This window comes from Bombina bombina, chromosome 12 (assembly GCF_027579735.1).
Source record: "Bombina bombina isolate aBomBom1 chromosome 12, aBomBom1.pri, whole genome shotgun sequence".
Lineage (NCBI taxonomy): Eukaryota > Metazoa > Chordata > Amphibia > Anura > Bombinatoridae > Bombina > Bombina bombina.
This window is the reverse complement of record NC_069510.1, coordinates 51,822,548-51,837,398: the sequence shown is the minus strand read 5'-3', so window position 1 is coordinate 51,837,398 and position 14,851 is coordinate 51,822,548. Positions and strand designations below refer to the sequence as shown.

The window sequence follows — 14,851 nt, the reverse complement described above, 5'->3', positions numbered from 1 at the left end:
TATATATATATATATATATATACTGTGTGTGTATATATATATATATATATATATATATATATATATATATATATATATATATATATATACATACTGTACAAAATTCTAAATAATCCATAGAATATATATATACATTTTTTAATATTTACTATTTCAATAACGCTTAATGATGTTAGCAATTCTTCATGTGTGCTAACCCGACACTGCATTAGACCTAAATCGCAAAACGTGAAGAGTGATATGCATATTTTACATTCCAATGTTCTTCACATAGAATTTTTTTAATTTTTATTATTAAATATATGTTTGTATATATATCTGATAATGTTAATGTAAAATAGATATTTATACCTATATATCTATAGGAATAGATATACGCATATAGGTATATACAGATATATTATATATTTTATGTATATATATAGAGAGAGAGAGCGCGAAATATGTATTTACAATGAAAATTACATTGCCCTGTATGTGAAGAGCATTGGAATGTGAAATATTAATAACTCCTGTCGGGTTATCGCGCTGTTTTTTCTTCTGTGCTCTCCATTGACTTCTATGGGAGAATACGATATCGCCAAGTCGTTTGATTAGTGTGCGTCGGGTTTCACTCAAGTGCAAACTTTTTACTTTTAACTTGTAATATGCATGCTACCCAATGCACTCAAAAAGATTACTTCTAGCAAACATTACGCTCGAGCAAAAGCGCTAAAGCACACCACTTGTAATCTAGCCTATATTCTTTATTTCAGCAGCAACACATTTCATGTATTAGTCCTATACAATATATCATCAAGTGTATCTTATACGTTCACTGTTGGCACATGGTGTTAATACATATATATATATCTAAGGGAAAAAGTTTGCTCCCCCTAAAATATTCATATATTAAAAAATAAACAGAAGGTGCAACCTAGTAACTGATTATATAGTACAGGTATACCCCACTTTACAGCGCATCACTTTACAGCGCTTCGCTAATACAGCGCTTTGTGGAGCTGAAGTTCAACCTCCAAGGATTTTGAAACAGTACTGTAATCATCGTGAGATTGCGAGAAAAGTGACTGGCACCATTTTGTTATGCTAAGTTCACTCTGTTTACAGCATTACAGCGCAATCTGTGTCTCAGTGTTATAGTCTGGCAAATTTTACTATAGTTATTGTTACTATTTTACAGGTACAGTATTTATTGAATACTAATTGAATACTGTACTGAGCTAGTGTTAAACTAAACATAGCATTATTGTACCCCTAATATATGTTAGTTCAAAAATGTTTTGAAGTTTTTAAACACACTGGCAAGTGAAAAGAAAGCTAAAACTGCCTTGTTTCACTTTAAGGCGGTTTTCACTTTACAGCGGGGCTCCGGTCCCTAACCCGCTGTATGAATAGGGTATACCTTGTATATGAAAACAAAGAAAGTGACTGTCCCAAATAAGATTCATTCAAAAGACTAGGATACTGCACTCAAACTGATAGAAATTAGATAAAAAATGGACATTTGTTCAGCTAAAGCACAAAATGTTTAATAAATAAATGAATATACAAATAATTAGCACTAAAAATGCCATAATGGGCCCCTCACTATAGGAACTAAGGCCGGCTTACAACCTTTGATACCTGTATTTTCTTAAAGTGAAGGTAAAGTTTTCCTGTTTTTTAAGCTTTATTATATTTGGCATATGCTATATAGTATGATCGCTATTTTATTTTTAACTATTTCAATATATATGATTGTATTATAAAGTATTTTTATTTACTCACGCTTCCATTATTAGCTCCTCCCTCCATGAATTTCCTGGTTTTTCAGTCTATTACGTACAGAGCGGTCCCACCCGCTCTATACGTTCTTCAAAAGCACGTTCTCGCTTCCCGGACAATTTACGCATGCGCACACTTCGCCCTATGTTCTATTTGTGCCTGCGTGACTGAAATCCTTTGCGACAGACGACGTAGTCAGTGCTTGCTTTTATCTGCGCAGGCGCGAATCTGGAGCGAGCCCGGCTTAGAATGGACATGAAGTAATCCAAACGCATGCGCAGAAGGACAAGAACTGTTGTGACGTCAAATGACGGGCGCCTAATGGCCAGACTTACTATTGGATGATGACAAAACGTGACTGGACAGATTTAAAAAAAACAAAAAAAAAACGGGTTGTTTGGGAAATGCAACGATATAGAAACAAATAAGGTGATAACTCTCTTAATATATGAAATTGAAAAAAATCATGAATTAAAGTACCATTTATTTTATTAGTATTAACGTTGACTATAATCGAATCCTGCTAAGTTTACCTTCACTTTAAGTGGCTTCTCCTCCAAACTAATAATCACCTGGAAGAAGCTCCTGACTGCGTGTATGGAAGAGCGAAACGCATGATAGGACATGTTGGTGTGTTGCAGCATACCTATAGTGAAACCCCCCCACGGACTCCAGTACCATTAAGGCACGCTGATTGAGCAGATTACAGTCTGGAGGAGCGGCCACGTAAGAAAATTCAGGTATCGAAGTGGTGATTGGTGGAGTCGGAGGACACTCTGGTAGTAGTCTACCTGTTTAAATGAAATGTGTCATGCTCCCCTTCACAGCTCTTGTGGATACTGCCTTTAAATTTACTGGGAGGAGGTTATATTTTGTTTGGAACCGACCGGTCTTTTTGCTTGTGCTGCCAGACTTTTGATGCACTGACTTGAACTTGTGCCCTATTACCAAACATTTTATTAGTAGTGCACCACATTAGGATGTAAGCCGGCCTTAGTTCCTGTTGTGAGGGTCCCATTCAGGTATTTTTAGTGTTAATTATTTGTATATTCATTTATTTATTAAACATTTTGTGCTTTAGCTGAACAAGTGACCCTGTTTTGATCTAATTTCTAACAGTATGTGTGCAGTATCCTAGTCTTTTAAATGCACCTTATTTGGGACATTCACTTTCTTTGTTTCCATATACTATATATATATATAATTTTTATTATTATTATTATTAATAATAATATATATATATTATTTTTTTTAATAATCCATGAACCATCCTTCCAAATCTGAGTATACTTTGGCTGGTGGTAAACTGGAATATTTGGAGCAGATAGTGCAGAAACGTTCTCTCCAGTCTGTATATGTTTTAACAGAATATTGTTTCCGCCAGCGGAAAAATTGTTGGTATTGTTGTGTGGTCATGGACTCCAAAAAGTTTGCTAAGTGTTCTGGTGATGGGAAGTCAGAGATGTGGATAAATGAGTCAGGAGGTATAAATTTTTCATAGTTGTGTCGAGGTGGCCCCAATACAATAGGAACTGCCCCAGCAATGAATGAGTTCTTCCAGAGCTTTTCTGTTATGTAGTCACGGTGTATGGAGTTTTCCAAGGCGAGGTAAAAGTAGTAACGAGACACAGTGGGAAGGAGGCAAGACGGACATAAAGGCTTTTTGGCTGCTCGTCCATACACATCAACCTTGAGGTAGGAAGATACATTTTTGAAGAATGAAGCTCTTTCTTGAGAATGATGATAGTTACTAATCACCCATGTAACCAGACCTGTCTTGATGGGGCCATTAAAATATGTGGAAAGGGGAGTATGAGAAACCATCATCCCATATGGTGCAAAAATGTCTGAGTCATTCCGGTAACTCAGAGTCCAGTTAAAAATGTTATTCCATTTCCAAAGCTTTTTAATGTTAGATGGAGACTCTAGTGTTGCCCAAACCCACTTCTGCCCAGGGAGTCTAATTCCTGAAGGTAAATCATTACTCTTCCGATCAAGCTCCCTATGGTGAAACACCACTACATCTGCATCATTGTATCTGCTACGGTTGGCTGTTAGATGGCAGTTGTTGATTCCATAAATATCTGAGCAAATGTTATCATAGAGTTCCAAAGGTCGGTCAAATGGCCAGTGCCATATTAGGACTGTTAGAGGGTTAGTTTGAGGTTTTAATTTGACAGAGCCATGAAAGTAGAACACAAACATCATATTCCAGATAAATATAACTAGTATTAATGTCCTCTTGGTTGAGCCACATTGCAGCAAATTTCTGAACATCATGCTGCTCACGCATCTGGTGAGAGTCAATGTTCTCTGTGGAAGAGAGAAAGACATAACTGGTCATATAGAGGATTTAAAACAACAGGAAATACATTTTAACTTGTTGCCTTCAGATGAACTATCTCACAGTCTTAATGGAACATAAAGCCTTTGTAATTTCCATCATACATATGAAGGAGCCCTATTTAACAATGTTATAAAGTACTTTATCGCATGAAATAGGACAATTCAATGTTTTTTAAACTGATTTGAAACTATCATAGATGCACCTTTGTGCACTGTGAGATGAGAAGGCAAACTCATTGGCTTATAAGGAAAATCATTGGTTGATAAGGCAAACTCATTGGTTGATAAGGCAAACTCTTCAATTTGTGGACAGTGACAATCCCCAGAAGCATAAAACATAGGGAAATATGCTTTTAAAACAAAACAAAACATGGAATACATTTAAATACCCTCTTTTAGACAATATTGAGACAATGGGGGCTAGTTATCAAGCCGTCTACTTTTCTGGCTTCGCCGGCCCAATACGTCCGCCTAAGCTCGCCTACCTTCGCCGCCGCGGACCTTGAATACGTTCGCCTAAGTTATCAAATAAAGCTGTCAAAAAGCCGCGGGGCGATGAGCAGCGGACTGTGACAGTTATCACTCATCCGATCTCGCTGCCCTTCGGCTTTTTCCCAGCTTTATTGCTAGCCTGTCACTAAGCACTCACACTAAACTGCACTGTTCTACCCCCTATACCGGCGCCCCTGGAGCCCCCCGCAACTAAATAAAGTTACTAACCCCTAAACCGCCGCTCCTAGACCCTGCCGCAACTCTGATAAATGTATTAACCCCTAAACCGCCGCTCCCGGACACCGCTGCCACCTACATTATACCTAGTAACCCCTATACCGTCGCCCTCTATTATAAAATTATTAACCCCTATCCTGCTGATCCCGCACCTCTCCGCAACTAAATAAATAGTTTAACCCCTAAACCGCCGCTCCATGAACCCGCCGCAACCTATAATAAATTTATTAACCCCTATCCTGCCCCCCACTACGCCGCCGCCACTGTAATAAAATGATTAACCCCTAAACCTAAGTCTAACCCTAACCATAACGCCCCCCTAACTTAAATATTAATTAAATAAATCTAAATAAATTAACTCTTATTAACTAAATGAATCCTATTTAAAACTAAATACTTACCTTTAAAATAAACCCTAATATAGCTACAATATAAATAATAATTATATTCTAGCTATCTTAGGATTTATTTTTATTTTACAGGTACCTTTCAATTTATTTTAACCATGTACAATAACTATTAAATAGTTATTAACTATTTAATAGCTTACCTAGCTAAAATAAAGAGAAATGTACCTGTGAAATAAATCCTAACCTAAGTTACAATTACACCTAACACTACACTATACTTTAATAAATTATTCCTATTTAAAAATAAATACTTACCTGTAAAATAAACCCTAAGATAGCTACAATGTAATTAATAATTATATTATAGCTATCTTAGGATTTATATTTATTTTACAGGTAACTTTGTATTTATTTTAGCTAGTTAGAATAGTTATTAAATAGTTATTAACTATTTAATAACTACCTAGCTAAAAGAAATACAAAATTACCTGTAAAATAAATCCTAACTTAAGTTACAATTAAACCTAATACTACACTATCATTAAATTAACTAAATAAACTACCTACAAAGAACTACAATGAAATACAATTACATAAACTAACTAAAGTACAAAAAATAAAAAAGCTAAGTTACAAAAAATAAAAAAATAAGTTACAAACATGTTAAAAATATTACAACAATTTTAAGCTACTTACACCTAATCTAAGCCCCCTAATAAAATAACAAACCCCCCCAAAATAAAAAAAATCCCTACCCTATTCTAAATTACATAAATTTCAAAGCTCTTTTACCTTACCAGCCCTTAAAAGGGCCATTTGTGGGGGCATGCCCCAAAAAGTTCAGCTCTTTTGCCTGTAAAATAAAAATACAACCCCCCCCCAACATTAAAACCCACCACCCACATACCCCTAATCTAACCCAAACCCCCCTTACAAAAACCTAACACTAATCCCCTGAAGATCATCCTACCTTGAGTCGTCTTCACTCAGCCGAGCCACCGATGGAACTGAAGAGGACATCCGGAGCGGAAGAAGTTAATCCTCCAAGCGGCGCTGAAGAAATCTTCCATCCGATGAAGTCATCATCCAGGCGGCGCTGAAGAAGTCTTCGATCCGGCCGATGTCATCTTCAAAGAGGCGCTGAAGAGGTCTTCTATCCGGGCGAAGTCATCTTCCAAGCCGGGTCTTGAATCTTCCTTCCGCCGACGCGGAACCACCTTCTTCACCGACGGACTACGACGAATGACGGCTCCTTTAAGGGACGTCATCCAAGATGGCGTCCCCTCAATTCCGATTGGCTGATAGGATTCTATCAGCCAATCGGAATTAAGGTAGGAAAATCTGATTGGCTGATGGAATCAGCCAATCAGATTGAGCTCGCATTCTATTGGCTGTTCCGATCAGCCAATAGAATGCGAGCTCAATCTGATTGGCTGATTGGATCAGCCAATCGGATTGAACTTGAATCTGATTGGCTGATTCCATCAGCCAATCAGATTTTCCTACCTTAATTCTGATTGGCTGATAGAATCCTATCAGCCAATCGGAATTGAGGGGACGCCATCTTGGATGACGTCCCTTAAAGGAGCCGTCATTCGTCGTAGTCCGTCGGTGAAGAAGGTGGTTCCGCGTCGGCGGAAGGAAGATTCAAGACCCGGCTTGGAAGATGACTTCGCCCGGATAGAAGACCTCTTCAGCGCCTCTTTGAAGATGACATCGGCCGGATCAAAGACTTCTTCAGCGCCGCCTGGATGATGACTTCATCGGATGGAAGATTTCTTCAGCGCCGCTTGGAGGATTAACTTCTTCCGCTCCGGATGTCCTCTTCAGTTCCATCGGTGGCTCGGCTGAGTGAAGACGACTCAAGGTAGGATGATCTTCAGGGGATTAGTGTTAGGTTTTTGTAAGGGGGGTTTGGGTTAGATTAGGGGTATGTGGGTGGTGGGTTTTAATGTTGGGGGGGGTTGTATTTTTATTTTACAGGCAAAAGAGCTGAACTTTTTGGGGCATGCCCCCACAAATGGCCCTTTTAAGGGCTGGTAAGGTAAAAGAGCTTTGAAATTTATGTAATTTAGAATAGGGTAGGGATTTTTTTTATTTTGGGGGGGTTTGTTATTTTATTAGGGGGCTTAGATTAGGTGTAAGTAGCTTAAAATTGTTGTAATATTTTTAACATGTTTGTAACTTATTTTTTTATTTTTTGTAACTTAGCTTTTTTTATTTTTTGTACTTTAGTTAGTTTATGTAATTGTATTTCATTGTAGTTCTTTGTAGGTAGTTTATTTAGTTAATTTAATGATAGTGTAGTATTAGGTTTAATTGTAACTTAAGTTAGGATTTATTTTACAGGTAATTTTGTATTTCTTTTAGCTAGGTAGTTATTAAATAGTTAATAACTATTTAATAACTATTCTAACTAGCTAAAATAAATACAAAGTTACCTGTAAAATAAATATAAATCCTAAGATAGCTATAATATAATTATTAATTACATTGTAGCTATCTTAGGGTTTATTTTACAGGTAAGTATTTATTTTTAAATAGGAATAATTTATTAAAGTATAGTGTAGTGTTAGGTGTAATTGTAACTTAGGTTAGGATTTATTTCACAGGTACATTTCTCTTTATTTTAGCTAGGTAAGCTATTAAATAGTTAATAACTATTTAATAGCTATTGTACCTAGTAAAAATAAATTGAAAGGTACCTGTAAAATAAAAATAAATCCTAAGATAGCTAGAATATAATTATTATTTATATTGTAGCTATATTAGGGTTTATTTTAAAGGTAAGTATTTAGTTTTAAATAGGATTCATTTAGTTAATAAGAGTTAATTTATTTAGATTTATTTAATTAATATTTAAGTTAGGGGGCGTTAGGGTTAGGGTTAGGTTTAGGGGTTAATCATTTTATTACAGTGGCGGCGGCGTAGTGGGGGGCAGGATAGGGGTTAATAAATTTATTATAGGTGGCGACGGTGTAGGGGGGGCAGATTAGGGGTTAATAAATGTATTATAGGTGGCGACGGTGTAGGGGGGGCAGGATAGGGGTTAATACATTTAATATAGGTTGCGGCGGGTTCAGGGAGCGGCGGGTTAGGGGTTAATACATTTATTATAGTTGCGGTGGGCTCCGGGAGCGGCGGTTTAGGGGGTAATAACTTTATTTATTTGCGGCGGTGTAGGGGGGGTCAGATTAGTGGTGTTTAGACTCGGGGTACATGTTAGGGTGTTAGGTGTAGACAGCTCCCATAGAAATCAATGGGATGTCTGTCAGCAGCGAACTTGTACTTTCGCTATGGTCAGACTCCCATTGATTCCTATGGGATCCGCCGCCTCCAGGCTGGCGCTTTGAAAACCAGGTACGCTGGGCCGTAAAAGTGCCGAGCGTACCTGCTAGTTTTTTGATAGCTAGCAAAAGTAGTGAGAATGTGCCGCACTTGTGTGCGGAACATCTGGAGTGACGTAAGAATCGATCTGTGTCGGACTGAGTCCGGCGGATCGAAGCTGACGTCACAAAATTCTACTTTTGCCGGTCTCGAGCCTTTGATAACTAAGGCGTATCAGCCTCGCCACAAATACGCTGCGGAATACGCAGCGTATTTGAGGTTGACGGCTTGATAACTAGGCCCCAATATTGGTAATGACTAATGGCTAATATGTTTGAATGCAGATTTTTTTCAATTAACCAATAACGCAGCTTGCATACAAGTAAAATGCTATTATAGTTGAAAAATGACCTGCTCAAAGAGTTTAAACACATAGTTAAAGTGGTGCTCGCAAATTATACAGAACTGTTGGTCCTGAGCAAAAACTGTTGATGACCCAATCAGCAGGGTATCACACAGCTGGGTCATGCTACTAGCGCTACTGATTGGATCAGCCTCAGTTTCTGCTCATGATCAGCAGTTCTCTGCAGCCTCCGAGTGGTACTTTAACTATGTGTTTTACCCCTTTACTGGTTTAAACACATAGTGGTGCAGGGCTGCTAAAAAATTTTTTTTTACCATAATGACCTTTTAAAATGTTCATATAATTTTGGGTAACTTTATAATTACCAGATTATAAACATCCAAAAATTAATTTACAAACATAAATTAACTTGATGCAACGTATTTGTGATATTTTAGTGGAGTAAGGCACTCAAAAATCCTAAAATAACCTAGTTTTATCTGTAGTTCAGTTATTGTCATTGTATATCTCCATACCTCCCAACATTTCTTCTAATGAACCAGGGACGGAGAAAGTAAGAAGTAGAGTCAGGATTGCTGGGAATAGTTGTACCCAATGGTGTGTGTCTGCATTCCTTTGGCATAGCCAGGCAATAGGGCAGAGAAGGTAAAGGGAAGGAACAACAGGGCAGAGTTACTACAGAGTTACAGTCCTTCAGAATACAGGAAGGTTGTACAGGTATCCAAACTGCCTGGGACTGTAAAAGGTTTGGGTTTCATAATATTTGTATCTGTAAAATGGGACCAAGGGGTCAATTTATCAAGCTCCGTACCAAAATAGAAGTTTTGAAGCAGCAGTCTAAAGACTGATGCTCCGTAATCTGTCCGCCTGCTCTGAGGTGGCGGACAGAAATCAACCCGATCGAATACGATCGGGTAGATTGACACCTCCTTCTAGTGGCCGTGAATCCGCAGGGGACGGCATTGCACCAGCAGTTCACAAGAACTGCTGGTGCAATGGAATTCTGGATTTGTGGATTTGTAACCTGTAATAGTTTGAAAACGCAAAACAGATACAGTGCAATATAGTAGCCAATTAAATCCGAGTTCTGCAAAAAGCAGCTTTCCAGAGAGCACAGTTATATTGTTTTATGGGAAGTAGCTTTAGCTTGCAACAAATGAAATGTTCTGCTTCTTATCTTATTGCATTCTCTGGTTACTACTGATTTAATGAATGGATTTATTGCATCTATACTCAGGGAACGTCTAACATTAAGTATAAGCAGCTTTTTATCAGCGCCTTGAGACCCTTACGGGTGAATAGCCTCGCTTTACAAGAACCCAATAGATAGATAGAGACTGACGACACCAAGTTCTTCAGAAGTGATAAATTGATGAAAAGCTGATGGGGGTTTGCATAGTGGCAGTCAGTTACAATGGTGGTGGTTGCAAAGAGAGGGGGATAACTTTAGTGGGGGACATTTGCATTGGAGAGGTCATGTGTGCGTTGTGATAGGGTGTAGCTGTAGTTACATTTAATTAAAGGACCAGTAAATAAAATAGATTTGCATAATAAACAACTAGATGATAAAAAAGACAATGCAATAGCACTTAGGGGTAGATTTATCATACCCCAGGTGGACATGATTCGCTATAGTGAATCATGTCCGCCCTGCTTCACTAAATGAACTGCTTGTGCAATTCCGGCTCCCTTGCAGATCCGCAGCCAATCACAGGGGATGTTCAATCAACCTGAGATTGGGCGAATTGATGCCCGTAGCCTCAGAGGCGGCGGACGAGTTAAGGAGCAGCGGACCCCCTATGTTTTTTTCAGTATGACTTATAATTTTGCCCTCAAACTTGTGGAATCTGATATAATGCTATTAGCTAGGATTCACAGTCATTTTGCTTACAGATATGTCTGCTATCGTGTTGTTTTACCTTCTGAATATCTTTGATGGCGAATATACTGCAACATTCTACTTTGCTCACAGAATAAAAGTTACTGCCATGAGACCTAAGACTCCTGTTCTACCAAGAGGTAAATGCATGGATGCTATTGCTTTAGAGAACACTTATGGGGCATATTTAACAATGTGCGAGAGGACATGATACGAAGTAGCGTATCATGTTCGCCGCACATCGATAAATGCCGACAGCATACACTGTCGGCATTTATCATTGCACCAGCAGTTCTTGTTACCTGCTGGTGCAATGCCGCCCCCTGTAGATTTGCGGCCACTAGCAGGGGGTGTCAATCAACCCAATCATATTCGATCAGGTTGATTTCTGTTCACAGCCTCAGAGCAGGCAGACAAGTTATTTAGCAGTGGTCTTTAGACCGCTGCTTCATAACTTTTGTTTCGGGCGAGCCTGAAGGCTTGCCGGAAACAAGGGGCATCAAGCTCCATACGGGGCTTGATAAATAGGCCCCATAGGCCCCTATTTATCAACCCGTTAACTTACTTGCATTCGCTGGCACCAATAAGATCACCTAACATTGCTGCCACGGACCTGAATACGTTCTCCAAAGTTACCAAAAAAGCTGTCAAAAAGCCGCGCACCAAGTACGGGGCGATAAACAGCGGACTGTTGTTAACTAACAGTCATCGATCTCGCTGCTCTTCGGCTTTTTCCCAGCTTTGTTGGTACCCTGTCACTAAACACCCACACTATACTATACTGTTTACCCCCTATAGCGCCGCTCCCGGAGCCCACCGCAACTAAATAAAGTGTTTAACCCCTAAACCGCCGCTCCCGGAGCCCACCGCCACCTACATTATACTTATTAACCCCTAATCTGCCGCCCCCTACACCACCGCTACCTACATTATATTTATTAACCCCTAATCTGCCCCCCTACACCGCCACCACCTACATTATATTTATTAACCCCTAATCTGCCCCCCTATACCGCCGACACCTACATTATACTTATTAAACCCCTAATCTGCAGCCCCGCCACCGCCTCCACTATATTAAATTTATTAACCCCTAAACCTAAGTCTAACCCTAACACCCACTAACTTAAATATAATTTAAATAAATCTAAATAAATATTCCTATCATTAAATAAATTATTCCTATTTAAAACTAAATATTTACCTATAAAATAAACCCTAAGCTAGCTACAATATAACTAATAGTTACATTGTAGCTATCTTAGGGTTTATTTTTATTTTACAGGCAAGTTTGTATTTATTTTAACTAGGTACAATAGTTATTAAATAGTTATTAACTATTTAATAACTTCCTAGTTAAAATAAATACAAATATACCTGTAAAATAAAACCTAACCTAAGTTACAATTACACCTAACACTACACTATAATTAAATAAATTCCCTAAACTAAATACAATAAAATACAATTAAATAAAATGATCTAAAGTACAACCCCCCCACTAAATTACAGAAAATAATAAACAAATTACAAGATTTTTAAACTAATTACACCTAATCTAATCCCCTTAACAAAATAAAAAAGTCCCCCCAAAATAAAAAAAATCCCTACCCTACACTAAATTACAAATAGCCCTTAAAAGGACCTTTTGTGGGGCATTGCCCCAAAGTAATCAGCTTTTTTACCTGTAAAAAAAAATTAGGCCCCCCCCAACATTAAAACCCACCACCCACACAACCAAACCTACTCTAAAACCCACCCAATACCCCCTTAAAAAAACCTATCACCTTACCGTGAGAAGTCTTCACCCAACCGGGCCGAAGTCCTCAACGATTCCGGCAGAAGTGGTCCTCCAGGCGGGCAGTGGTCCTCCAGACGGGCAGAAGTCTTCATCCAGACGGCATCTTCTATCTTCATCCATCCGGCGCGGAGCGGGTCCATCTTCAAGACATCCGACGCGGAGCATCCTCTTCTGACGACGTCTTTTTGTTGAATGAAGGTACCTTTAAGTGACGTCATCCAAGATGGCGTCCCTTCAATTCCAATTGGCTGATAGAATTCTATCAGCCAATCGGAATTAAGGTAGAAAAACTCCTATTGGCTGATGCAATCAGCCAATGGGATTTAAGTTCAATCCTATTGACTGATCCCATCAGCCAATAGGATTGAGCTCACATTCTATTGGCTGATTGGAACAGCCAATAGAATGCAAGCTCAATCCTATTGGCTGATTGGGAGTCTGAATGGGAGTCTGATTGGTAGTCTGAATCCTACTGGCTAAATGGGAGTCTGCTTTCAGACTCCCATTGATTCCTATGGCAACTGAAAACCAGTTACCCTGGGCCGGAATAGTGGCGATTGTACCTGGTAGAAAATTGATAACTAGCAAAAGTAGTCAGATTGTTCCGAATTTGCATTCGGAACATCTGTAATGACGTAAGCATCGATCTGTGTCGGACTGAGTCCGGCGGATCGTATGTTACGTCACAAAATTCTACTTTTGCCGGTCTGTAGGGTTTGATAACTAAGGCGAATCAGGCTCCCCACAATTACGCTGTGGAATTCCAGCGTATTTGCGGTTGACGGCTTGATAAATAGGCCCCATAGTCTTGATTTGGTAATTACACCCCTGAGTACAGCTAGGGTTGCCAGTTGTCTGGTATTCAACTAGAATGTCACACTATTTTAGCAGACTGTCCAGTATATCTTCACACAAATACAGAAAACTTAATGGACTATTAAATAAAGTAGAATTGCATATTTATCAAATACATATTAAAAAGACAATGCAATTGCACTTACCCTGAATTTTAAATAATAAGATTTTTGTTTATCTTACAACTGTCAAAATGTACTTTAATTTATCAGCCTCCTGTATCATGTGACAGCCATTAGCCAATCACAGGACTCATAAACGTATACACTGTGAACTCTTGCACATGCTCAGTGGGAGTGTGCGTATAAAAATCGTGTGCACTTTGATAATGAAAGACCCATATACAGAAATGGCAAAAGCTCTATTTATTCCAAGAAAATTGTTTGTGACAAGAGGTCAAAATTTAAAGCTGGAGGAAAGGAGATTTAATCTCCTGCAACGGAAAATTTTTTTCACTGTAAGAGCAATAAAATTGTGGAACTCATTACCAAAGGAGGTAGTGAGTGCCAATACCTTAGATACATTTAAAAATGGTTTGGATACATTTCTGTCTAGAAACAGAATTCAGAGATATGATGGCTTGTGTTAACTGGGTCACCTTTTAGTGGGATTATTTTAAGCTCAACTGGAGCTTTTTTGTAATTATGTTAGATTTGTATAGGTTGAACTCGAGGGACTTCAGTCTCTTTTTCAACCTCATCTACTATGTTACTATGTAATTTGATTAGATTCTACGAGGAAGGAAGTAAAATATAGATAAAGGGGAATCAGTTGATTTGATATACTTGGATTTTGCAAAAGGCGTTTGATACAGTGTCGCATGAGAGATTAATGCACAATTTAAGGGACTGGGAATAGCTGGAAATGTTAGCTCATGGATAAATAACTGGATAAAAGACAGGGAGCAACGAGTACTAGTTAACGGATCATACTCAGATTGGACAAATGTAATCAGTGGAGTCCCCCAGGGATCAGTACTGGGCCCTGTTCTTTTTAATATTTTTATTAATGAATTGGAACAAGTAATAAATAGCAACATCTCTATTTTTGCAGATAATAGAACGTTTTGTGTAAGGTCATTAGGTCAAGGGGATCTACAAAAATTAGGAGACTGGGCAGGTAAATGGAAAATGGGATTTAATGCTGGAAAATGCAAGGTTCTGTATTTTGGAAGTAAAAATAAGCAGGCCACCTATTATTTACATGGGACTACACTTAGCAAAACAGAGGAGGAAAGGGATTTGGGAGTAGTAATAGATAACAAGCTAAAGATGGGTGCACAATGCAAGGCAGTGGCTTCTAAGGCTAATAAGATACTAGCTTGTATTAAAAGAGGCATTGATTCAAGGGAGGAAAGCATAATTCTGTCACTATATAAAGCCCTGGTAAGACCTCACCTTGAGTATGGAGTGTAGTTCTAGGGACCAATGTCAAAA

At 38.5% G+C, this 14,851-nt stretch overlaps 1 protein-coding gene across 1 annotated transcript in view; it reads right to left on the bottom strand.

Moving 5' to 3' along the window:
• Nucleotides 1-1,563: 1,563 nt before the first annotated feature.
• FUT7 (fucosyltransferase 7) overlaps nt 1,564-14,851 on the bottom strand; it is an 86,869-nt gene continuing 73,581 nt past the window's right edge. Inside the window, exon 3 of the mRNA XM_053696069.1 lies at nt 1,564-4,077. Within this exon, the coding sequence (XP_053552044.1) occupies nt 3,016-4,044 (1,029 nt within the window). The 5' untranslated portion in view covers nt 4,045-4,077 and the 3' untranslated portion in view covers nt 1,564-3,015. The remainder of the gene's footprint in view (nt 4,078-14,851) is intronic.